This window comes from Phyllopteryx taeniolatus, chromosome 23 (assembly GCF_024500385.1).
Source record: "Phyllopteryx taeniolatus isolate TA_2022b chromosome 23, UOR_Ptae_1.2, whole genome shotgun sequence".
Lineage (NCBI taxonomy): Eukaryota > Metazoa > Chordata > Actinopteri > Syngnathiformes > Syngnathidae > Phyllopteryx > Phyllopteryx taeniolatus.
Window position 1 is genome coordinate 7,554,946 of NC_084524.1, and position 23,934 is coordinate 7,578,879.

General features: G+C 45.7%; 5 protein-coding genes across 15 annotated transcripts in view; 3 read left to right on the top strand and 2 right to left on the bottom strand.

Moving 5' to 3' along the window:
* LOC133472567 (zinc finger protein OZF-like) overlaps window positions 1-23,934 on the bottom strand; it is a 284,984-nt gene that overhangs the window by 237,603 nt on the left and 23,447 nt on the right. Inside the window, exons 1-2 of one of the 11 annotated variants that reach the window (XM_061763625.1) lie at window positions 21,640-21,773; window positions 17,516-17,682 (exon numbers count right to left, since the gene is read on the bottom strand). The exons of 8 other annotated variants lie outside the window; for them this stretch is intronic. In XM_061763625.1, coding sequence (XP_061619609.1) covers window positions 17,516-17,682; window positions 21,640-21,763 — 291 coding nt within the window. In that variant the 5' untranslated portion in view covers window positions 21,764-21,773. Of the gene's footprint in view, window positions 1-17,515; window positions 17,683-21,639; window positions 21,774-23,934 lie in introns of those variants that run through there. 2 more of the 11 variants (XM_061763593.1, XM_061763623.1) reach the window with 2 other exon arrangements.
* The window catches only part of LOC133472547 (gastrula zinc finger protein XlCGF57.1-like), a 220,531-nt gene that overhangs the window by 33,751 nt on the left and 162,846 nt on the right, over window positions 1-23,934 (top strand). The gene's annotated exons all lie outside the window — the stretch shown is intronic.
* The window catches only part of LOC133472553 (gastrula zinc finger protein XlCGF57.1-like), a 208,635-nt gene that overhangs the window by 21,855 nt on the left and 162,846 nt on the right, over window positions 1-23,934 (top strand). Inside the window, exon 2 of the mRNA XM_061763554.1 lies at window positions 2,305-2,458. Coding sequence (XP_061619538.1) covers window positions 2,335-2,458 — 124 coding nt within the window. The 5' untranslated portion in view covers window positions 2,305-2,334. The remainder of the gene's footprint in view (window positions 1-2,304; window positions 2,459-23,934) is intronic.
* On the top strand, window positions 2,318-6,102 carry LOC133472565 (gastrula zinc finger protein XlCGF57.1-like). The gene is made up of 2 exons (XM_061763587.1): window positions 2,318-2,458; window positions 3,233-6,102. The coding sequence occupies exon 2, from the start codon at window positions 3,302-3,304 to the stop codon at window positions 4,646-4,648; it is 1,347 nt and encodes a 448-aa protein (XP_061619571.1). The 5' UTR covers window positions 2,318-2,458; window positions 3,233-3,301; the 3' UTR covers window positions 4,649-6,102.
* On the bottom strand, window positions 14,216-17,382 carry LOC133472561 (gastrula zinc finger protein XlCGF57.1-like). The gene has a single exon (XM_061763579.1). It carries the CDS (start codon window positions 17,370-17,372, stop codon window positions 15,906-15,908), a length of 1,467 nt encoding a protein of 488 aa, XP_061619563.1. The 5' UTR covers window positions 17,373-17,382; the 3' UTR covers window positions 14,216-15,905.

Below are 23,934 nucleotides of genomic sequence, written 5' to 3' on the forward strand. Positions count from 1 at the left end.
AAGTACGTAGTTTATTTAACCTTCGGTCGGAAATCGAACCCACTCCTCCCGCGCGGGATTCCTCTCGCGAGATACTCGTTTCGTTTTCTTTGTGATAATTTTGCACGGCGCGTTCGTGACGCGAAGTTTGTCCAAGTGGACTTGCCGTAGAACAGACTGCACCTCGACCTTTTTTCGAGGACCGCACGCGCTTCCACGTGCTGCACAACATTTTCCTGAATTTGCACCGAATGTGCTGAATCCTCGTCACGGTAAGTCCATTAATACCTCACAGGACTAAAACATCATTCGTGCAATCTTCGTGTCCGGTTGGAGTCGTCTCGTGCACGTTGAAGCCATTCGGCCAAGCTTCGTTTAGCTTAGCTTAGCATGCTAACAAAGAGACACGTTTGGGATCAACATTTCGCGAAGCAGAGAAAAAGCCTGAGCGTAAAGTGTTCTTCTTTCCGTCACCTACGAGTTAGGACGTGGACCAGAATATTAATACGAACAATTAAATGAGATAAAAATAAATAACATACTGCGGTCAACCAGTCTCGTAAAGTAGCAGTCAAGCCAGCCGCCCCAAATTTTGTTCATACTAGGCATTACGGTAATAGGATTTCAAAAATTATTTTAAAATAATCTGTGCGTTATCACAACACCAGTCCAGTTCTGGGGGACACTTCACCACCCCAGGTCTCCAATAAAAGAGGTCCCATCCAAATCTGATGTGGCATTTCAAAATAAAAGTCCCCTGAAATTGGTATATTTCACTGTCATGAACACGGATTTCAAAAATTATTTAAAAAAAAAAAAATCTGTGAGTTATCACAACACCCGTCCGGTTCTGGGGGACACTACACCACGCCATGTCTCCAACGAAAGAGGTCCCATCCAAATCTGATGTGGCATTTCAAAATAAAAGACTCTTGAAATTGGTATATTTCACTGTCATGATCACGGATTTCAAAAATTATTTTAAAAAATATATGTGTTATCACAACACCAGTCCAGTTCTGGGGTACACTACACCACCCCAGGTCCCCAACAAAAGAGGTCCCATCCAAATCTGATGTGGCATTTCAAAATAAAAGTCTCCTGAAATTGGTATATTTCACTGTCATGGACACGGATTTCAAAAATTCATTTAAAAAAAAAAATCTATGAGTTATCGCAACACCAGTCCAGTTCTGGGGGACCCTACACCACTCCAGGTCTCCAACAAAAGTGGTCCCACCCAAATCTGATGTGGCATTACAAAATAAAAGTCTCCTGAAATTGGTATATTTCCGTTTCACTACCACTGATTTAAAACATGAATTTAATTTTTTTTTGAGATATCACAACACCAGTCCAGTTCTGGGGGACACTACACCACACCCGGTCTCCACTAAAAGAGGTTTGATCAAGATTTAAAAAAAAAATAGAAAACCGTCTTTCTTGTAACTATTTAAAATATACTGTTTTCCTTCCAGTTACTGATGGTGTCGTGGTTCATTTGCCTGACTTCAATGCAGCCAGCGTGGGTTTGGTTCCCACTCAGTGATGGTCTCTACAGTGTATGTGCCCTCAGGGTTTTTTCTGTCTTTTGCCCGAACTCAGTATGGGGAGCCTCCAATACCCCGCGACTCAACAGGATAAGTGCTGTTGAAATGGATGGAAAAATCGTATTTAATGATAAAACAATCTGGTTTTTTTACAGATTGCAGATATATTACATCAAATGGTGATGGCAGTAATGTAGTATTATCCTGTAATTGTCTCCTACATGTATGAGAAGGGTAAAAGGTGTTGTGATACCAACAGGATTATTTCTATTTCTTAAAAGAAGTAGTATTGACATTTTTTTAATGAATGTTTTAATTCAGGCGGCACGGTGTACGACTAGTTGGAGCATCTGCCTCACAGTTCTGAGGAGCAGGGTTCAATCCCCGGCCCCGCCTGTGTGGAATTTGCATGTTCTCCCCGTACCTGCGTGGGTTTTCTCCGGGCACTCCGGTTTCTCCGGCGGCTGGCTTGGCTGCTACTTTCCGAGTGGAGGCTGGCTTGACCGCAGTAATAACATCCTGTAACACCTATTTTATGAATCCATTTGTAGAATCTCGACAGTGTTCAAACACAAATGTTCTCTCCCTTTGTCACAAATGAGCTGTTTTCTTTCTGTCTCATATTTCTTCCAGTGCATCATTCCGTTCTCCTGTTTCCTCTTGTTGACTTTGGTGCTTTGCCATTTTAACCAACGTAGTGTTTAACCCACACTGTCCAAATCGTAATCTCGATGTCATCTGATTTGCACTTGCTTTTCTCATCCCTCCAACGTAGAGCGGAAAGTGTTGCGATCGTCGTGTGAAAATGTGTGCAAGGACAGAAGAGTACGAGGAGGAACTTTGTGGCCCAAAAGAGGAGAAGGAGCCACAACGTCAACTACTGGACGCTGCGTTCAATCTGCAGCCTCGAATTGTGGTACACAGAGCAGGTGGGTTCACTTCTCTCTCACTTGTTTTATGAAATACATTCTAATTTTAATATTATTCCTAGGTTTTTCTGATGAGCACTGTCTGACGTTACATATCTTTTTTTTTTTATAATATCCAATCGCGTGTAGTCTGATGGCATCCCCTCATGATGATGTGGATTGAGGGTTGTAGGCCAAATTTCAGAAGATCTGAAAGGCTTGTGGCCATTGTTGTGTGATCAAAGTGTAACAGTGTTACACAACCAACACGACGTGTTTGGAAAATTGCCAACAAGATTTTTGCCCTTTTTGTGTCTTGTAGGCAAGTTGAGTAAACATTTGTTGCCAAGTCAAATCAGTCTTCCATGGTGGGAAGTAACCAAGTTCAGTAAACCCTCCTATATCGCAGTTTTATTACTGTACACATTATTCTTTACTGTACTTAAGTACATTTTTGTTGTCTATACTTTTTTTTTTACTGTCAACAATTTACTTTCACTCTTTAAATTTGAAACCTGTGATTTCTCTTCCTTACTTTGTCACAAATAGCATTACTTTTTTCAACTTCTATGGATGATGACGTGTAAAAAAACAAAAAACGGTGCATCCACATTGAATGGTCGCCCAACTTTGCTGCGTTCCGCTGTTCTACTATTTTGCGTCACCCCATTAGTCCCATTAGGCTCTCTGGTTGAAGGCGCTAACGTGTAAACAGGATCGAGGCCCAAGGTGGTTGTCAATATTGTAAACAAATTAAATTTGACCCATTTGTGTTTGTCTTCTTTTGTCTTGCAGACGTCAGTGAAAATCTTCATCCTGAGCGGCAGCAGTCAGTGTCCCCTCACATCAAAGAAGAAGAGGAGGATGAAGAGGTTCAACACATCAAAGAGGAGGAGGAAGAGTTCCTTCACATTAAAGAGGAAGAGCAGGAGGAAATCACCCAGGTTCCATCGACTGGTGTCACCAAACAGCAACAGTTCAAGTGATGGAGACCACTGTGGAGGATCACAAACAGACGGTGATGATGATGATGTTGATGATGAACAGTTGGAAGGTGATATGACATGTCACACTTTCAATAAATGCTGGAAATGTTCTAAATGTAGGAAAACCTTTCCTTCTAAGAGCAATTTCAAACAACACATGAAAATACACACTGGAGAGAAACATTTTGCATGCTCAGTTTGTGGTCAAAGATTCTCTCAGAAGGGAACCTTAAAAAGTCACACAAGAACACACACTGGAGAGAAGCCCTTTGCCTGCTCAGTTTGTGGTCAAAGATTCTCTCGAAAAGGACATTTGACAAGCCACACAAGAACACACACTGGAGAGAAGCCCTTTGCCTGCTCAGTTTGTGGTCAAAGATTCTCTCACAAGGAAAGCTTAAATAGACACACAAGAACGCACACTGGTGACAAGCCTTTTGCCTGCTCAGTTTGTGGTCAAAGATTCTCTCAAAGGGAACATTTGACAAGTCACACAAGAACACACACTGGAGAGAAGCCCTTTGCCTGCTCAGTTTGTGGTCAAAGATTCTCTCAGAAGGGAACCTTAAAAAGTCACACAAGAACACACACTGGAGAGAAGCCCTTTGCCTGCTCAGTTTGTGGTCAAAGATTCTCTCGAAAAGGACATTTGACAAGCCACACAAGAACACACACTGGTGAGAAACCTTTTGCCTGCTCAGTTTGTGGTCAAAGATTCTCTCACAAGGAAAGCTTAAAAAGTCACACAAGAACACACACTGGAGAGAAGCCCTTTGCCTGCTCAGTTTGTGGTCAAAGATTCTCTCGAAAAGGACATTTGACAAGCCACACAAGAACACACACTGGAGAGAAGCCCTTTGCCTGCTCAGTTTGTGGTCAAAGGTTCTCTGAAAAGGGAACTTTAATAATACACACAAGAACCCACACTGGTGAGAAGCCTTTTGCCTGCTCAGTTTGTGGTCAAAGATTCACTCACAAGGGACATTTGACAGGTCACGCAAGAACACACACTGGAGAGAAGCCTTTTTCCTGCTCAGGTTGTGGTCAAAGATTCACTCACAATGGTCATTTGACAGGTCACACAAGAACACACACCGGTGAGAAACCTTTTTCCTGCTCAGGTTGTGGTCAAAGATTCTCTCGTAAGGCTCCGTTTAAGACACACAAGTGTCCTGGTGAGACAAGCAGTGATCAAGAAGCTTTTAATGGAAATGTAAATGTTTAATATAAAAGTAATTACTATGTTGCTGACAGAAATCTACTTCCTTGTATTCTGTGTATCAGCTTTTATTGTATGTATCTTCTTCTTGTCCATATAGTTTCTAAAAGCCCCGTGAGTGTTGAGAATGAACACTGTTGCCAAAATACTTAAAAGGGACTAGTTAAAGGTGGTGGGAAAGAGGGCGGCTGTGGATCAGTAGAGCGGGTCGTCCAGTGACCGAAGGGTCGCCGGTTCGAACCCTGGCTCCGACTGTCCGTATGTGGAAGTGTCCTTGGGCAAGACACCGAACCCTAATTTGCTCCCAGTGAGCCTGGCAGCGCCTTGCACGGCAGCAGCCGCCCAGTGGTCATCAGTGGAATCATTTACTGATAAAATATTTGATTTTCAGTCGCGTTGGAAATCTCTGGCACGAGGCCGATTCAATACATACAGTGGGTACTGAAAGTATTCAGACCCCCTTCAATTTTTCAGTTATATTGCATCCATTTGCTAAAATCATTGAGGTTAATTTTTTCTCCTCCTTAATGTACACACAGCACCCCATATTGACAGAAAAAAGCGGAATTGTTGAAATTTTTGCAGATTTATTAAAAAAGAATAACTGAAATATCACACAGCCATAAGTATTCAGACCCTTTGCTCAGTTTTTAGTAGAATCGCCCTTTTGAGCTAATACAGCCATGAGTCTTTTTGGGAATGATGCAACAAGTTTTTCACACCTGGATCTCCTAATCAAGTCCGATCAGTATAATCAAACACAGCTGGACTCCAATGAAGGTGTAGAACCATTTGAAGGATGATCAGAAGAAATGGACAGCACCCGAGTTAAATATATGAGTGTCACAGCAAAGGGTCGGAATACTTATGGCTGTGTGATATTTCAGTTTTTCTTTTTTAATAAATCAGCAAAAATTTCAACAATGATTTTTTTTTCTGTCAATATGGGGTGCTGTGTGTACATTAATGGGGGGAAAAATTAAGTGATTTTAGCAAATGGTTGACAGCAATGTAAGATATCCAACGTAATACCAGCTTGAACAAGGCGGTGTTTGGAAACTCAAGCAATTTCCTGAAAAGTTGTCATTTTGAAGGTGAGGGGATTCCACCTGACAGCTGCGATATACAAATATGACCAATTACTGCCACTTCATAGTATGGTACATTCCTTTTCCCACACCAGCTATGCCAGTGCTTTTCAATTTTCAATTTTGTTGATGAAAAAGGGGTGTTCGAAAGGGAATTAGTTCTTTACCAATTGCTCCAAAATGTATTGATATTATTGGAAATGAGTGCCAGTTTCATTTTTTTGAGCATGCATGCATTTTGTCCAATGTTTTAGTGATGTCAATATCAAATAAGTGAATGATTGATTGAAATAGACTGTAAAAAAATGACTTTTGGTGCTAAACTGTAACGTGTATATGTGATCCTGATTAAAGTACACTGCTTAAAACAGTGAGGGTGACTCCATTTACTTGTACATCAAATCCATTTTTCCCATTAAAAAGTATTGAAATGTCTTTCATGCATTGGAAAGCCTCCAAAAGCAAAATGCTGGCAACACAAAGCAAGAAATGGCCCAAGCGACAAGGCCTAAGTGTGAAAACTGCTCAGGTGGGGCACTGGTACGTCAAGGTAGCGCTGTACTTGGGTGACTTTGGCTCTTGGGCGGCCTCCACCCGCTCCTCCCCTGGGATGTTCATTACTTTACTTCAGTACAAATTTGGGGTCTATACTTCACTGGAATATTTATTTTTCAGCATACTTTTTTACCTCGACTCCCTACATTTTCAGGCAAATATGTGTACTTTCTACTCCTGACACAAAAAGCCGTGTTCTTTTTCATTTTGGATTGTGTTGTTTCCGGCTTGTCATTCTTCAAAATGGCAAACAAAAACAAAAAAAACAATCCGGATAAATTGTGCCAGGATAAAGTGCTTTTGATTGTGGTTGGATGAGAGCTGTCGAATGTTAATGAATCATCTGTATTTTGTGACGGAAATCACTGCACGCTGACTCGTTACGCCCGTAACGCAGATTGTTCCGGATATTTGTCAATATATGTTTGACAACACGGCAACTGCAGACGCGACGTTCAAAAGTCCTGCCTGCGTGCGCTCGTTCTGGCCTGTGTGGACGACGCTCACACTTCATACTACTGTGACCGATGTGAGTTTTGTAATTTAAGCCACTTTTTCCCTGACACCGTAAGTCAGCCTACTAATATTTACTCATTAGTATCCTTCCATCCATTTACTGAGCCGCTTCTCCTCACTCGGGTCGCGGGCGTGCTGAAGCCTATCCCAGCTGTCATCGGGCAGGAGGCGGGGTACACCCTGAACTGGTTGCCAGACAATCGCAGGGCACATAGAAACAAACAACCATTCGCACTCACAGTCATGCCTACGGGCAACAACTTGAAATTATCGCTAAATAAAAAACAGTGTGCAGTATGCAAGATACAAAAGAGCAGAGGGAGACCCAGAAGAAGAGAGCCGATGCAGCTTCAGCACTTCTTGACATGTCAAACTGTGTGAATGTTTCCTCTGTACCAGGTAAATATTTAATTCATGTTTGACATTTTAAAAGTGTCTCCTTTTTGCAGATGATGTGGTTCTGTTGGCTTCATCAAGCCGTGACCTCCAACTCTCATTGGAGCAGTTCGCAGCCAAGTGTGAAGCGGCTGGGATGAGAATCAGCACCTCCAAATCTGAGACCATGGTCCTCAGTCGGAAAAGGTTGGCGTGCCCTCTCCAGGTCGGGGATGAGATCCTGCTCCAAGTGGAGGAGTTCAATTATCTTGGGGTCTTGTTCACGAGTGAGGGAAGAATGGAACGGGAGATCGACAGGTGGATCGGTGCAGCGTCTGCAGTGATGCGGACTTTGTATGGATCCGTTGTGGTAAAGAAGGAGCTAAGCCGAAAGGCGAAGCTCTCGATTTACCGGTCGATCTACGGTCCTACCCTCACCTATGGTCACGAGCTGTGGGTCGTGACCGAAAGAACGAGATCCCGGATACAAGAGGCCGAAATGAGTTTCCTCCGCAGGGTGTCCGGGCTCTCCCTTAAAGATAGTGTGAGAAGCTCGGTTATCCGGGAGGATCTCAGAGTAGAGCCGTTGCTCCTTCACATCAAGAGGAGCCAGATGAGGTGGCTGGGGCATCTGATTCGGATGCCTCCCAGACGCCTCCCCGGTGAGGTGTTCCGGGCACGTCCCACCGGGAGGAGACCCCGGGGACGACCCAGGACACGCTGGAGAGACTACGTCTCTCGGCTGGCTTGGGAACGCCTTGGGATCCCCCCAGAAGAGATGTATGAAGTGGCTGGGGAAAGGGAAGTCTTGGCGTCCCTGCTAAAGCTACTGCCCCCGTGACCCGACCTCGGATAAGCGGTAGAAGATGGATGGATGGATGGATAATAATAAATGCTATTTAATTCTGCACGCAAGTGCAAACATAAACGAACGTAAACATAAAATTTGCTTCTTGGCCACTCTTTAATCAGACAGTCTTTATTTTAAATTCTACGTTACCATCTTGACGCAATTCCCCAAAACCTACGGATAAACTTCCATTGAGAATGAATGGGCCACCAACAATTCCCACATTTAACACGGTCACATCATTCATTTCCCATTTCAACTTCAAATACCATACTAACTGTTAGGATTTGAGCTAATCTCCTGAATTATTTTTATATATTATTTTTATTATATAGTATTCATGGTGGCGGCACGGTGGACGACTGGTTAGCGCGTCAGCCTCACAGTTCTGAGGACCGGGGTTCAATCCCTGGCCCCGCCTGTGTGGAGTTTGCATGTTCTCCCCGTGCCTGCGTGGGTTTTCTCCGGGCACTCCGGTTTCCTCCCACATCCCAAAAACATGCATTAATTGGAGACTCTAAATTGCCCGTAGGTGTGACTGTGAGTGCGAATGGTTGTTTGTTTGTTTGTGCGATTAGCTGGCAACCAGTTCAGGGTGTACCCCGCCTCCTGCCTGATGATAGCTGGGATAGGCTCCAGCACGCCCGCGACCCTAGTGAGGCGAAGCGGCTCAGAAAATGGATGGAAGGATGATTCATGGTTTCTGATTAAATTCAAGGATGATATTGGAGTGTTTGGAAAACGATTCAGTAACTTTTTTGTCAAAAATTTAACCAGTGTGACTGCGAAATAAATTCCTGCAAGCTGGATCGTCCTGGTGAAATTTCCAATTTAAAAATAACTATGGATATTATGAACAAACCAAAAAACAAATAATCATGACAAATGCTTTTCCACTTTATTTGAACAAAGTGCACATGACATGGTTTCAGGTTTGATGAATAGTAGGTTTACCTGCGACTTCTGATTGTCACGGTTGGTAATCGTATGATGTTGGACTGGACCCAAAAGGAGACGGAAGCGGATTAAGTAGATGAGAATGGTTTATTAATTAATCGCTCAGCTGGTAGGACATCCGAGGGGCCATGGTGGTCCGTTGGAACAGGGAAGGTGTAGGAAGTGGAAGCATGGGCAGGTGGAAGAGCTTGGCGGCGTCGCGGGAGACACGGAAGGAGCACTGGAGACGGAGAAGAACACAAGGGGGGAAGTATGATTGCAGGTAGTTGAATAACTTATGAGGAAGAGTCATGAAAGTTGGCCTGTGTACCACAGATGAACGTCAATACTCTGGCACTGGCTTCCTGGATTTGGCAGGCTTAAATGCAGGTAGTGTAAAGTGCTGATTGGGAACAGGTGGGCGGATGAGGTGCTGATTGCAGGGGAGAGAGAGAGGGAGGGAAAGGCGAGGCAAAAAGCGCCACCAGAGTTCCAAAAAAGGGAACTGCAGGGACACACCATGACACTGATGTCTTTTTCGACATAAAAATAATAAAAATCTTTTTGTAGTTGAACACAAAACATGGAATGTTCAAATTTTCTAATTATATTTTTTTACTAGGCACTCACTCGTCACGAGGTGTGACATTGTGGTTACGTTGCTCTGAGAAACTTGTGATCTCCAAGTTCCCATCTGTCCAGGGTGAGACACTTTCCAGTCTGCCTCCTCGATGTTTTTTTTTTTACTACTTTGGTCTTTCTCTCTGAGTAAAGTGTCGGCGTTTGTACCGTGGTTCAAATGTGTTTACCAACCTTTTAGCTCTCCATCGTTTTTTTTTTTTTTTTTTTTTTTTAACTGCAAATCGATATATCGATATAAAGAATGAATTGTAACACCTCTACTAATAATGTGTGATTGGCTGGCGACCAGTTCAGGGCGTACACCACCTCTCGCCCGTAGATAGTGAATGGATGGATAGATATCCATCCATCCATCCATTTTCTGAGCCGCTTCTTCTCACTAGGGTCGCGGGTGTACAGGAGCCTATCCTAGCCATCATCGGGCAGGAGGCGGGGTACACCCTGAACTGGTTGCCAGCCAATCGCAGGGCACATACAAACAAACAACCATTCGCACTCACATTCACACCTACGGGCAATTTAGAGTCTCCAATTAATGCATGTTTTTGGGATGTGGGAGGAAACCGGAGTGCCCGGAGAAAACCCACGCGGAACTGTCATGGGTGTGTGTCATCGGTGTGTCTTCCCCCTGTTTCACACACACCTGCTCCTGTGAGCATCTTCACCACCTGTGCCTCGTTCACCCTAATTACCCCTTGTATTTCTCATTCCCTCTCGTCGCCAGTTTGTTGTACCTTGTTGTCGCGTTCCAGCATTCCTTGTTTCCACGTCACAGACTCACAGTAAGACTTGACCCTGTTCCGATTATCGACCTCGCTCTTTGCCTCATGTTTTTGGATACTGTTGCCTTTCTTGGATAGCCTTCCTATGTACCGACCTATGCCCGTATATTAAACCTCTCTTTTTGGAAACTGTCCATTTGTTTTGGAGTCGTGCATTTTTGGGTCCTATCTTCTGTTCCGTTCATGACAGAACGAATTGGCCATAACATGGACCCAGCAGACTCAGGCCCGGTGCGCAAAGCCCTTCGAGCGGAGGGTCAACGCCTCTCGAAGCAGGATGAGCAGCTTGTTGCCCTCCACCTTCATCTAGAGGAACTGTCAAGGCATCAGGACAATATGATGAGACAGGTGGCGTCGCAGTTTGAACTTCTGATGAAAATGATTCAAGAGAAGAAACCAGTTGGTACCACACCCAATACCGCCACGGTACCAACATTTCCATGTGAAGCAGTCACCATGCAGCCACCTGCCACCTCCGCTGCTGTCTGCCCACAGCTCTCTTGACTGGAGAGGTTCTCTGGAGATTCTGGGAACATTAAGCCGTTCACCACGCAGTGCGAACTCCACTTTGAGCTGCAGGCACCTGCCTTCCCTACCGAGCGGGCAAAAATCGCTTTCGTCATTTGCTACCTGACTGGTCGTGCGGAGGCGTGGGCTACTGCTGAATGGAGCCGCAATTCCGCCGCGTGTCATTCATGGGCTTTTTTCGTAAAGACTATGGAGCAAATTTTTCAATTTTCCACACCAGATCGTGAGGCAGCTCGCTCCCTTGTCACCTTACAACAAGGCAAGCGCAGGGTGTCAGATTACGCGATTGAGTTTCGCATTCTAGCAGCTGAGAGTCATTGGAATAATCGGGCGCTACTCGATGCCTTTTTTCAATGACTATCCCCCGCCATCAAGGATAATTTAGTCCCACTAGACCTGCCGACCGACTTGGACACCCTCATCGCTCTTACCGTAAAAATCGACAAGAGGCTTTTCGATCGCGAGCTGAATGGAGATCGGCGGAGGGTTGCGTCACCGCACACTTGGAGGACGAGCCTCGGTGACCAGCCAAACCAAGGCAGAGCCCCTGTTTCCGGTCTCAACCCACTGGCTAGCGTCCCCATGGATGAACCCATGCAATTGGGCAGGTTCCATCTCTCCCCTGAGGAACGTCAACGCCGGCTGAGGGAAGGGCAGTGCTTCTACTGCGGTCAGTTGGGTCATTCCGTGAGCAACTGTCACGTCAAAGTTGCCGGTGCCGGTAGCAAGGGTACGGGAGAGGTGAGTCAATATTTCATTAAGGAAGACCCTACCCGGGTTCTTCCTAAAGTGACACTATGCTCTCCAGATCAAGAAATTCATACACCTGTATTTATTTACTCTGAACCTGACTTGTCTCAAGTGCCCACCTGTTACCATGACATTAAAGACGTTTTTTTCCAAGTCCAAGGCCAAATCCCTTCCACCCCACAGACCTTATGACTGTGCCGTTGACTTGCTGCCTGCAACCACACCCCCACGAGGGAGGTTGTTCTCTCTTTCAGGGCCGAAACGCAAGGCCATGAAGGAGTACGTGGAAGAATCACTTGCAGCCGGGATCATTCGCCCATCTTCATCCTCTGCGGGAGCAAGATTTTTCTTTGTGGACAAAAAGGACAAGACCCTGCGACCCTGTATCGATTACCGGGGTCTCAACGAGATAACTGTAAAAAAACAGGTAACCTCTTCCTCTCATCTCAACCGCCTTTGAGTTCCTGGAGGGAGTCAAGACTTTCACCAAACTATACGTAAGAAATGCGTATCATCTAGTCAGGATAAGGGAGGGGGATGAATGGAAAACAGCATTCAACACACCAACGGGACATTATGAGTATTTGGTAATGTCTTTTGGACTTACTAACGCTCCAGCTGTTTTCCAAAACCTTGTCAATGATGTCCTGCGTGACATGTTGAACGTGTATGTTTTTGTTTATTTGGATGACATTTTGATATTCTCCCTGGATGAGGAGACTCACATTATTCATGTCCGCTCTTTATTGCAGCGGTTACTGCAGAATCAACTATATGTCAAGGCTGAGAAATGTGAGTTCCACAAGGCGTCCGTTTCTTTTCTGGGTTTCGTCCTGGCTCAAGGTGAAGTCAAAATGGACCCTTGCAAAGTCGATGCCGTTATTAATTGGCCTACTCCCACGTCACGCAAAGATGTACAAAGGTTATTAGGGTTCGCTAACTTCGACAGAAAATTCATCAGAAATTTCAGATCTATAGCCTCTCCTTTGCATGATCTTACCTCGCCACAAAAAACTTTTGTATGGAGGCAGCTTTTCAGCAACTTAAATCGAGCTTTACCTCCGCTCCCATCCTTACTTTGCCAGATCTCAAACAGCAGTTTGTGGTAGAAGTCGATGCGTCTGATGCCGGAATAGGAGCAGTGCTCTCCCAGAAATCTCTCGGCTGGTAAATTACATCCTTGTGCTTTTCTCTCCAAAAAACTGACTCCAGCTGAGAGAAATTATGACATTGGTGACTGTGAACTGCTGGCAGTCAAGGTGGCTTTGATGGAGTGGAGGCACTGGCTAGAGGAGGCACAGACTCCGTTTTTAGTATGGACAGATCACAAGAACCTTGAGTATATTAAATTTGCGAAAAGACTAAATGCGAGGCAAGCTAGATGGGCTCTGTTCTTCACTATATTTAATTTCATGTTATCCTACCGACCTGGTTCTAAAAATGGTAAGCCAGATGCTTTGTCACGTATTTTCTGCGAAGAGAATTCTTTGTCCGACCCGAAGACTATTTTGCCCAAGTCATGTTTCATTTCCGCTTTTGTTTGGGACGTTGAAACTGCGGTTAAAGAGGCTCTGAAAAACACTCTTAGCCCTGAAAACAGGCTTTATATGGTTCCGACCTTAAGGGGAAGAGTCATCCACTGGGCTCACACGAACCGTACTGTATGTCACCCAGGCATTGCCAAAACGCAATCAGTGGTGAACAGCGCTTTCGGTGGCCTAACGTTAGGAGGGATGTTATCGATGACGTCAATGCTTGCCAGGTATGTGCTGCTAACAAGCCCTCTCGTCAACGTCCTTCTGGGGAGTTGCGACCCCTGCCAATACCACCCGGTCTTCTCTGTGAAGAGGCTGTTGTCGTCTCGTCGGAGGGGGAGGGGGAGGGGGTTTCAATATCTGGTGGACTGGGAGGGCTATGGGCCTGAGGAACGTTCATGGGTGCCGTCTGCATTTATCATGGATGACTCGCTCATTCGGGACTTCCATGTTGCGCATCCAGGGGCCCCAGGGCCGTCTGGGGCCGGCCGTTAAGGGGGGGGGGGGGGGGGGGCTCTGTCATGGGTGTGTGTTCCGGCTTTTGTCTTCCCCGTTTCGGTCCGTGCCTTCTTGACCCCCTCACCATCACACTTGTGTTTCTTAGGAGAGAATCATTGGCCACAAACTGAACAGGCAAAAGTTTTCTCTCCAATTGTGTCTTGCAATGCGTCGTTTGCTCTTACAAACAAAGGTTTTCCCACACTGAGAACATTTCCATCGTTTGTTGTCAGTGTGACATGTCAGATCACCTTCCGACTGTTTATCATCATCTTCATCAGTGTGAGGAGAGTGTGACGTCATGTCCCCACTATCTGATAGTGGAGCTAAGAGGCCGTCTGCTTGTGATCCTCCACAGTGCCCGCTTTGCAGTTTTTTCACTTACGCCTCATCTCTTGGTTCAGTTTTTGCTTTAAGTTGCGAGCATTTTGTTTTTGGATGGTTTCCAATGGATAAAGACATTTCAATTCTTTTTAATGGGGAAAATGGATTTGATGTACAAGTAAATGGAGTCACCCTCACTGTTTTAAGCAGTGTACTTTATTCAGGATCACGTTACAGTTTAAAACCAAAAGTCAGTTTTTTTTACAGTCTATTTCAATCAATCATTCACTTATTTGATATTGACATCACTAAAACATTGGACAAAATGCATGCATGCTCAAGAAAATGAAACTGGCACTCATTTCCAATAATATCAATACATTTTGGAGCAATTGGTAAATAACTAATTCCCTTTCGAACACCCCTTTTTCATCAACAAAATTGAAAATTGAAAAGCACTGGCATAGCTGGTGTGGGAAAAGGAATGTACCATACTATGAAGTGGCAGTAATTGGTCATATTTGTATATCGCAGCTGTCAGGTGGAATCCCCTCACCTTCAAAATGACAACTTTTCAGGAAATTGCTTGAGTTTCCAAACACCGCCTTGTTCAAGCTGGTATTACGTTGTATATCTTACATTGCTGTCATATATCATTGCATCACATGAACAACAGCTCGTACCCCGAAATTATGTTCAATCACGAATTTAATGTGCTTCAAAAAAATAAAAAAAATAAAAAACGCAAACTTATGGATTGGGATGGATGCGGACGACATCATTAAAATGACACAAACACGCCGGGCGAGCACCACATCCTGCCAAGCCTCATGCATGAACCCAAGAAACGTGGCTTCATGTCCCACAACTGTCAACAATCATCACCAAAATATATGCAGACATTTCTACTCATGACAGCTTCAAACTAGCTTTTATGGATCAGATAAGCTCAAATCAGATCAGTTTCGGGACAGGAGACCTTCGTTATGGGTCGTCCGACATTATGACAGTCCACATCTGTCACACAATGCCATCTGCAGAAACAAATTTGTGATCTATACATATATTTGATCGATACATACACACATACAGTGGGTACGGAAAGTATTCGGACCCCCTTAAATTTTTCACTCTGTGTTATATTGCAGCCATTTGCTAAAATCCCTTAATTTTTTCCCTCATTAATGTACATATAGCACCCCATATTGACAGAAAAAAAAACTGAATTGTTGATATTTTTGCTGATTTATTAAAAAAAGAACTGAAATATCACAGCCCGCGACCCTAGTGAGGAGAAGCGTCTCAGAAAATGGATGGATGGATGGATGAAATATCACACAGCCATAAGTATTCCGACCCTTTGATTTTAGCAAATGGCTGCAATATAACTGAAAAATTGAAAGGGGGTCTGAATACTTTCAGTTCCCACTGTATGTATTGAATCGGCCTCGTGCCAGAGATTTCCAACGCGACTGAAAATCAAATATTTTATCAGGAAATGATTCCACTGATGACCACTGGGCGGCTGCTGCCGTGCAAGGCGCTGCCAGGCTCACTGGGAGCAAATTAGGGTTCGGTGTCTTGCCCAAGGACACTTCCACATACGGACAGTCGGAGCCAGGGTTCGAACCGGCGACCCTTCGGTCACTGGACGACCCGCTCAACTGATCCACAGCCGCCCTCTTTCCCACCACCTTTAACTTGTCCCTTTTAAGTATTTTGGCAACAGTGTTCATTCTCAACACTCACGGGGCTTTCAGAAACTATATGGACAAGAAGAAGATACATACAATAAAAGCTGGTACACAGAATACAAGCATGTAGATTTATGTCAGTAACATAGACATTACTTTTATATTAAACATTTACATTTGCATTAAAAACTTATTGATCACTGCTTGTCTCACCAGGACACTTGTGTGTCTTAACCAGAGCCTTACGAGAGAACCTTTGACCACAGACTGAGCAGGAAAAAGGTTTCTCTCCAGTGTGTGTTCTTGCGTGATCTGTCAAATGTCCCCTTTGAGAGAATCTTTGACCACAAACTGAGCATGCAAAAGGTTTCTCACCAGTGTGGGTTCTTGTGTGTATTTTTAAGCTTTCCTTTAGGGAGAATCTTTGACCACAAACTGGGCAGGCAAAAGGTTTCTCGACAGTGTGTGTTCTTGTGTGACGTGTCAAATGTCCCTTTTCAGAGAATCTTTTACCACAAACTGAGCATGCAAAAGGTTTCTCACCAGTGTGGGTTCTTGTGTGTATTTTTAAACTTTCCTTTAGGGAGAATCTTTGACCACAAACTGAGCATGCAAAAGGTTTCTCACCAGTGTGCGTTCTTGTGTGACTTTTTAAGGTTCCCTTCTGAGAGAAGGTTTGACCACAAACTGAGCAGGCAAAAGGTTTCTCACCAGTGTGCGTTCTTGTGTGACTTTTTAAGGTTTCCTTTTGGGAGAATCTTTGACCACAAACTGAGCATGCAAAAGGCTTCTCACTGGCGTGTGTTCTTGTGTGTATTTTTAAGTAACTCTTCACAGAGAACCTTTGACCACAAACTGAGCAGGAAAAAGGTTTCTCACCAGTGTGGGTTCTTGTGTGACCTGTCAAATGTCGCTTGTGAGAGAATCTTTGACCACAAACTGAGCATACAAAAGGTTTCTCACCAGTGTGTGTTCTTGTGTGTATTTTTAACCTTTCCTTTCGGGAGAATCTTTGACCACAAACTGAGCAGGCAAAAGGTTTCTCACCAGTGTGGGTTCTTGTGTGTATTTTTAACATATCCTTTCGGGAGAATCTTTGACCACAAACTGAGCAGGAAAAAGGTTTCTCACCAGTGTGGGTTCTTGTCTGTATCTTTAAGGTTTCCTTTTGGGAGAATCTTTGACCACAAACTGAGCATGCAAAAGGTTTCTCACCAGTGTGTGTTCTTGTATGTATTTTTAAGTAACTCTTGACAGAGAACCTTTGACCACAAACTGAGCAGGAAAAAGGTTTCTCACCAGTGTGGGTTCTTGTGTGACCTGTCAAATGTCGCTTGTGAGAGAATCTTTGACCACAAACTGAGCATACAAAAGGTTTCTCACCAGTGTGGGTTCTTGTGTGTATTAAAAATACACACCTATCCTTTTGGGAGAATCTTTGACCACAAAGTGAGCAGGCAAAAGGTTTCTCACCAGTGTGCGTTCTTGTGTGTATTTTTAAGCTTCCCTTTCGGGAGAATCTTTGCCCACAAACTGAGCAGGCAAAGGGCTTCTCTCCAGTGTGTATTTTCATGTGTTGTTTGAAATTCCTCTTAGAAGCAAAGGTTTTCCTACATTTAGAACATTTCCAGCATTTATTGGCAGTGTGACATGTCATATCACCTTCCAACTGTTCATCATCATCATCATCATCATCACCGTCTGTTTGTGATCCTCCACAGCGGTCTCCATCACTTGAGCTGTTGCTGTTTGGTGGCTCCGACCCTCGTCTCTCCTCACTTCGACCTTCATCTTCACTCTTCAAAGGGACGATCGAACCTTGATGATTTCCTCCTGCTCTTCCTCTTTAATGTGAAGGAACTCTTCCTCCTCCTCTTTGATGTGTTGAACCTCTTCATCCTCCTCTTCCTCTTTGATGTGAGGGGACACTGACTTCTGCCGCTCAGGATGAAGATTTTCACTGACGTCTGCAAGACAAAAGAAGACAAACACAAATGGGTCAAATCTAATTTGTTTACAATATTGACAACCACCTTGGTCCTCGATCCTGTTTACACGTTAGCGGCTTCAACCAGAGAGCCTAATGGGACTAATGGGGTGATGCAAAATAGTAGAACAGCGGAACGCAGCAAAGTTGGGCGACCCTTCAATGTGGATGCACCGTTTTTTGTTTTTTTACACGTCATCATCCATAGAAGTAGAAAAAAGTAATGCTATTTGTGACAAAGTAAGGAAGAGAAATCACAGGTTTCAAATTTAAAGAGTGAAAGTAAATTGTTGACAGTAAAAAAAAAAAAAGTATAGACACCTAAAAATGTACTTAAGTACAGTAAAGAATAATGTGTACAGTAATAAAACTGCGATATAGGAGGGTTTACTGTAATGCAGCCCTATGGGGGGCACAAGTCAGTGCAAACTGTAGGCCGGTCCCAAGCCCGGATAAATGCAGAGGGTTGCGTCAGGAAGGGCATCCGGCTTAAAACCTTGCCAAACAAATATGAGCGTTCATCCAAAGAATTCCATACCGGATCGGTCGTGGCCCGGGTTAACAACGTCCGCCACCGGCGGCGTCAACCTGCAGGGCGCTGTTGGAAATTCAGCTACTGTGGGTCGAAGTCAAAGAAGAAGAAGAAGAAGAGGTGGAAAGCGGGTTCTTCGGCAGAAAGAGAAGAGGAAAACACAGAGCCTAGAACTGAATGTGGGGACTTTGAATGTTGGGACTATGACAGGAAAATCTCGGGAGTTGGTTGACATGATGATTAGGAGAAAGGTTGATATATTGTGTGTCCAGGAGACCAGGTGGAAAGGCAGTAAGGCTAGAAGTTTAGGGGCAGGGTTTAAATTATTTTACCATGGTGTAGATGGGAAGAGAAATGGAGTCGGGGTTATTTTAAAAGAAGAGTTGGCTAAGAATGTCTTGGAGGTGAAAAGAGTATCAGATCGAGTGATGAGGCTGAAATTTGAAATTGAGGGTGTTATGTGTAATGTGATTAGTGGCTATGCCCCACAGGTAGGATGTGACCTAGAGGTGAAAGAGAAATTCTGGAAGGAGCTAGATGATGTAGTTCTGAGCATCCCAGACAGAGAGAGAGTCGTAATTGGTGCAGATTGTAATGGACATGTTGGTGAAGGTAATAGGGGTGATGAAGAAGTGATGGGTAAGTACGGCATCCAGGAAAGGAACTTGGAGGGACAGATGGTGGTAGACTTTGCAACAAGGATGCAAATGGCTGTAGTGAACACTTTTTTCCAGAAGAGGCACGAACATAGGGTGACCTACAAGAGCGGAGGTAGAAGCACACAGGTGGATTACACCTTGTGCAGACGATGTAATCTGAAGGAGGTTACCAACTGTAAGGTAGTGGTAGGGGAGAGTGTGACTAGACAGCATAGGATGGTGGTGTGTAAGATGACTCTGGTGGTGGGGAGGAAAATTAGGAAGACAAAGGCAGAGAAGAGAACCATGTGGTGGAAGCTGAGACAGGACGAGTGTTGTGCAGCTTTTCGGGAAGAGGTGATACAGGCTCTCGGTGGACGGGAAGAGCTTCCAGAAGACTGGACCACTGCAGCCAAGGTGATCAGAGAAGCAGGCAGGAGAGTACTTGGTGTATCTTCTGGCAGGAAAGGAGAGAAGGAGACTTGGTGGTGGAACCTCACAGTACAGGAAATCATACAAGGAAAACGGTTAGCTAAGAAGAAGTGGGACACTGAGAGGACCGAGGAGAGGCGAAAGGAATACATTGAGATGCGACACAGGGCAAAGGTAGAGGTGGCAAAGGCAAAACAAGAGGCATATGATGACATGTATGGCAGGTTGGACACTAAAGAAGGAGCAAAGGATTTATACAGGCTGGCCAGACAGAGGGATAGAGATGGGAAGGATGTGCAGCAGGTTAGGGTGATTAAGGATAGAGATGGAAATATGTTGACTGGTGCCAGCAGTGTGCTAGGTAGATGGAAAGAATACTTCGAGGAGTTGATGAATGAGGAAAATGATAGAGAAGGGAGAGTAGAAGAGGCAAGTGTGGTGGACCAGGAAGTGGCAATGATTAGTAAGGGGGAAGTTAGAAAGGCATTAAAGAGAATGAAAAATGGAAAGGCAGTTGGTCCTGATGACATTCCATGGAGGTATGGAAGCATCTAGGAGAGGTGGCTGTGGAGTTTTTGACCAGCTTGTTCAATAGAATTCTAGTGCGTGAGAAGATGCCTGAGGAATGGAGGAAAAGTGTACTGGTGCCCATTTTTAAGAACAAAGGTGATGTGCAGAGCTGTGGCAACTATAGAGGAATAAAGTTGATGAGCCACACAATGAAGTTATGGGAAAGAGTAGTGGAGGCTAGACTCAGGACAGAAGTGAGTATTTGCGAGCAACAGTATGGTTTCATGCCTAGAAAGAGTACCACAGATGCATTATTTGCCTTGAGGATGTTGATGGAAAAGTACAGAGAAGGTCAGAAGGAGCTACATTGTGTCTTTGTAGATCTAGAGAAAGCCTATGACAGAGTACCCAGAGAGGAACTGTGGTACTGCATGCGGAAGTCTGGAGTGGCAGAGAAGTATGTTAGAATAATACAGGACATGTACGAGGGCAGCAGAACAGCGGTGAGGTGTGCTGTCGGTGTGACAGAAGAATTTAAGGTGGACGTGGGACTGCATCAGGGATCAGCCCTGAGCTCCTTCCTTTTTGCAGTGGTGATGGATAGGCTGACAGATGAGGTTAGACTGGAATCCCTGTGGACCATGATGTTTGCAGATGACATTGTGATCTGCAGTGAAAGCAGGGAGCAGCTGGAGGAACAGTTAGAAAGATGGAGGCATGCACTGGAAAGAAGAGGAATGAAGATTAGCCGAAGTAAAACAGAATATATGTGCATGAATGAGAGGGGTGGTGGGGGAAGAATGAGGCTACAGGGAGAAGAGATGGCAAGGGTAGAGGACTTTAAATACTTGGGGTCAACCGTCCAGAGCAAAGGTGAGTGTGGTCAGGAAGTGAAGAAACGGGTCCAAGCAGGTTGGAACGGGTGGAGGAAGGTGTCGTGTGTTATGTGACAGAAGAGTCTCTGCTAGGATGAAGGGCAAAGTTTATAAAACAGTGGTGAGGCCAGCCATGATGTATGGATTAGAGACAGTGGCACTGAAGAGAAAACAGGAAGCAGAGCTGGAGGTGGCGGAAATGAAGATGTTGAGGTTCGCTCTCGGAGTGACCAGGTTGGATAAAATTAGAAATGAGCTCATCAGAGGGACAGCCAAGGTTCGATGTTTTGGAGACAAAGTTAGAGAGAGCAGACTTCAATGGTTTGGACACGTCCAGAGGAGAGAGAGTAAGTATATTGGTGGAAGGATGATGAGGATGGAGCTGCCAGGCAAGAGAGCTAGAGGAAGACCAAAGAGAAGGTTGATGGATGTCGTGAGGGAAGACATGATGGCAGTTGGTGTTCGACAGGAGGATGCAGGAGATAGGCTCTCATGGAAAAGGATGACACGCTGTGGCGACCCCTAACGGGACAAGCCGAAAGGAAAAGAAGAAGAGAAGATAGGAGGGTTTACTGTACTTGGTTACTTCCCACCATTGAAGACTGATTTGACTTGGCATGAACAAATGTTTACTCAACTTGCCTACAAGACACAAAAAGGGCAAAAATCTTGCTCGCAATTTTCCAAACAAGTCGTGTAGGTTGTGTAACACTGTTACACTTTGATCATGCAACAATGGCCACAAGCCTTTCAGATCTTCTGAAATTTGGCCTACAACCCTCAATCCACATCATCATGAGGGGATGCCATCAGACTACACCCTATTGGATATTATAAAAAAATATATAAAATTATATCTAACTTCAGACAGTGCTCATCAGAAAAAAACCGTGAATAATATTAAAATTAGAATGTAATTCATAAAACCAGTGAGAGAGAAGTGAACCCACCTGCTCTGTGTAGCACAATTCGAGGCTGCAGATTGAACACAGCGTCCAGTAGTTGACGTTGTGGCTCCTTCTCCTCTTTTGGGCCACAAAGTTTCTCCTCGTACTCTGCTGTCCTTGCACACATTTTCTCACGACGATCACAACACTTTGGAGGGATGAGAAAAGCAAGTGCAAATCAGATGTGAAACAAGATTACGATTTGGACACTCTGGGTTAAACACTTTCCATCCATCCATTTTCTACCGCTTATCCGAGGTCGGGTCGCGGGGGCAGTAGCTTTAGCAGGGACGCCCAGACTTCCCTCTCCCCAGCCACTTCATCCAGCTCTTCCGGTGGGATCCCGAGGCCTTTCCCAGGCCAGCCGAAGGATGTAGTCTCTCCAGCGTGTCCTGGGTCGTCCCAGAGGTCTCCTCCCGGTGGGACGTGCCCGGAACACCTCACCAGGGAGGCCTCCGGGAGCCACAGCTCATGACCGTAGGTGAGGTTAGGAACGTAGATCGACCGGTAAATCGAGAGCTTCGCCTTTCGGCTTAGCTCCTTCTTTACCACAACGGATTGATACAAAGTCCGCATCACTGCAGACACTGCACCGATCTGCCTGTCGATCTCCTGTTCCATTCTTCCCTCACTCGTGAACAAGACCCCAAGATACTTTAACTCCTCCACTTGGGGAAGGATCTCATACCCGACCTGGAGAGGGCACGCCACCCTTTTCCGACTGAGGACCATGGTCTCAGATTTGGAGGTGCTGATTCTCATCCCAGCCGCTTCACACTCGGCTGCAAACTCCTCCAGTGAGAGTTGGAGGTCACGGCTTGATGAAGCCAACAGAACCACATCATCTGCAAAAAGCAGAGATGCAATACTGAGGCCACCAAACCGGACCCCCCTACGCCTCGGCTGCGCCTAGAAATTCTGTCCATAAAAGTTATGAACATAATCGTGACAAAGGGCAGCCTTGACGGAGTCCAACCCTCACCGGAAACGAGTCCGACTTGCTGCCGGATATGCGGACCAAACTCTGACTCCGGTCGTACAGGGACCGAACAGCACGTATCAGGGGGTTCGGTACCCCATACTCCCGAAGCACCCCCCACAGGACCCCCCGAGGGACACGGTCGAACGCCTTCTCCAAGTCAACAAAACACATGTAGACTGGTTGGGCGAACTCACATGCACCCTCGAGGACCCTGCCGAGGGTGTAGAGCTGGTCCACTGTTCCACGGCCAAGATGAAAACCACACTGCTCCTCCTGAATCTGAGATTCGACTTCCCAACGGACCCTCCTCTCCAGCACCCCTGAATAGACCTTACCAGGGAGGCTGAGGAGTGTGATCCCCCTGTAGTTGGAACACACCCTCCGGTCCCCCTTCTTAAAAAGGGGGACCACCACCCCAGTCTGCCAATCCAGAGGCACTTTCCCCGATGTCGACGCGATGTTGCAGAGGCGTGTCAACCAGGACAGCCCTACAACATCCGGAGCCTTGAGGAACTCCGGGCGAATCTCATCCAACCCGGGGCCTTGCCATCGAGGAGCTTTTTAACCACCTCGGTGACCTCAACCCCAGAGATAGGAGAGCCCGCCTCAGAGAACCCCCACTCTGCTCCCTCATGGGAAGGCGTGTCGGTGGAATTGAGGATGTCTTCGAAGTATTCTCCCCACCGACTCACAACATCCAGAGTCGAGGTCAGCAGCGCCCCATCCCCACGATACACAGTGTTGATGGTGCACTGCTTCCCCTTCCTGAGACTCCGGTTGGTCGACCAGAATTTCCTCGAAGCCGTCCGGAAGTCTTTCTCCATGGCCTCACCGAACTCCTCCCATGCCAGAGTTTTTGCTTCAGTGACCACCAAAGCTGCATTCCGCTTGGCCAGCCGGTACCCATCAGCTGCCTCAGGAGTCACACAGGCCAAAAAGGCCCGAGAGGACACCTTCTTCAGCTTGACGGCATTCCTGACCGTTAGTGTCCACCAACGGGTTCGGGGATTGCCGCCACGACACACCTTACGGCCACAGCTCCGGTCGGCTGCCTCAGCAATGGAGGCGCGGAACACGGTCCACTCGGACTCGGTGTCCTCCACCTCCCCCGGAACATGAGCAAAGTTCTGTTGGAGGTGGGAGTTGAAACTCCTTCTGACAGGAGATTTCGCCAGACGTTCCCAGCAGACCCTCACAATACGTTTGGGCCTGCCACGTCGGACCGGCATCGTCCCTCACCATCGGAGACAACTCACCACCAGGTGGTGATCAGTTGACAGCTCCGCCCCTCTCTTCACCCGAGTGTCCAAGACATG

Coding starts and splice junctions, on each gene's coding strand:
- LOC133472565 (XM_061763587.1), top strand. CDS start 3,302: ATGAAGAGGTTCAACACATCAAAGAGGAGGAGGAAGAGTTCCTTCACA.
- LOC133472561 (XM_061763579.1), bottom strand. CDS start 17,372: ATGACATGTCACACTGCCAATAAATGCTGGAAATGTTCTAAATGTAGG.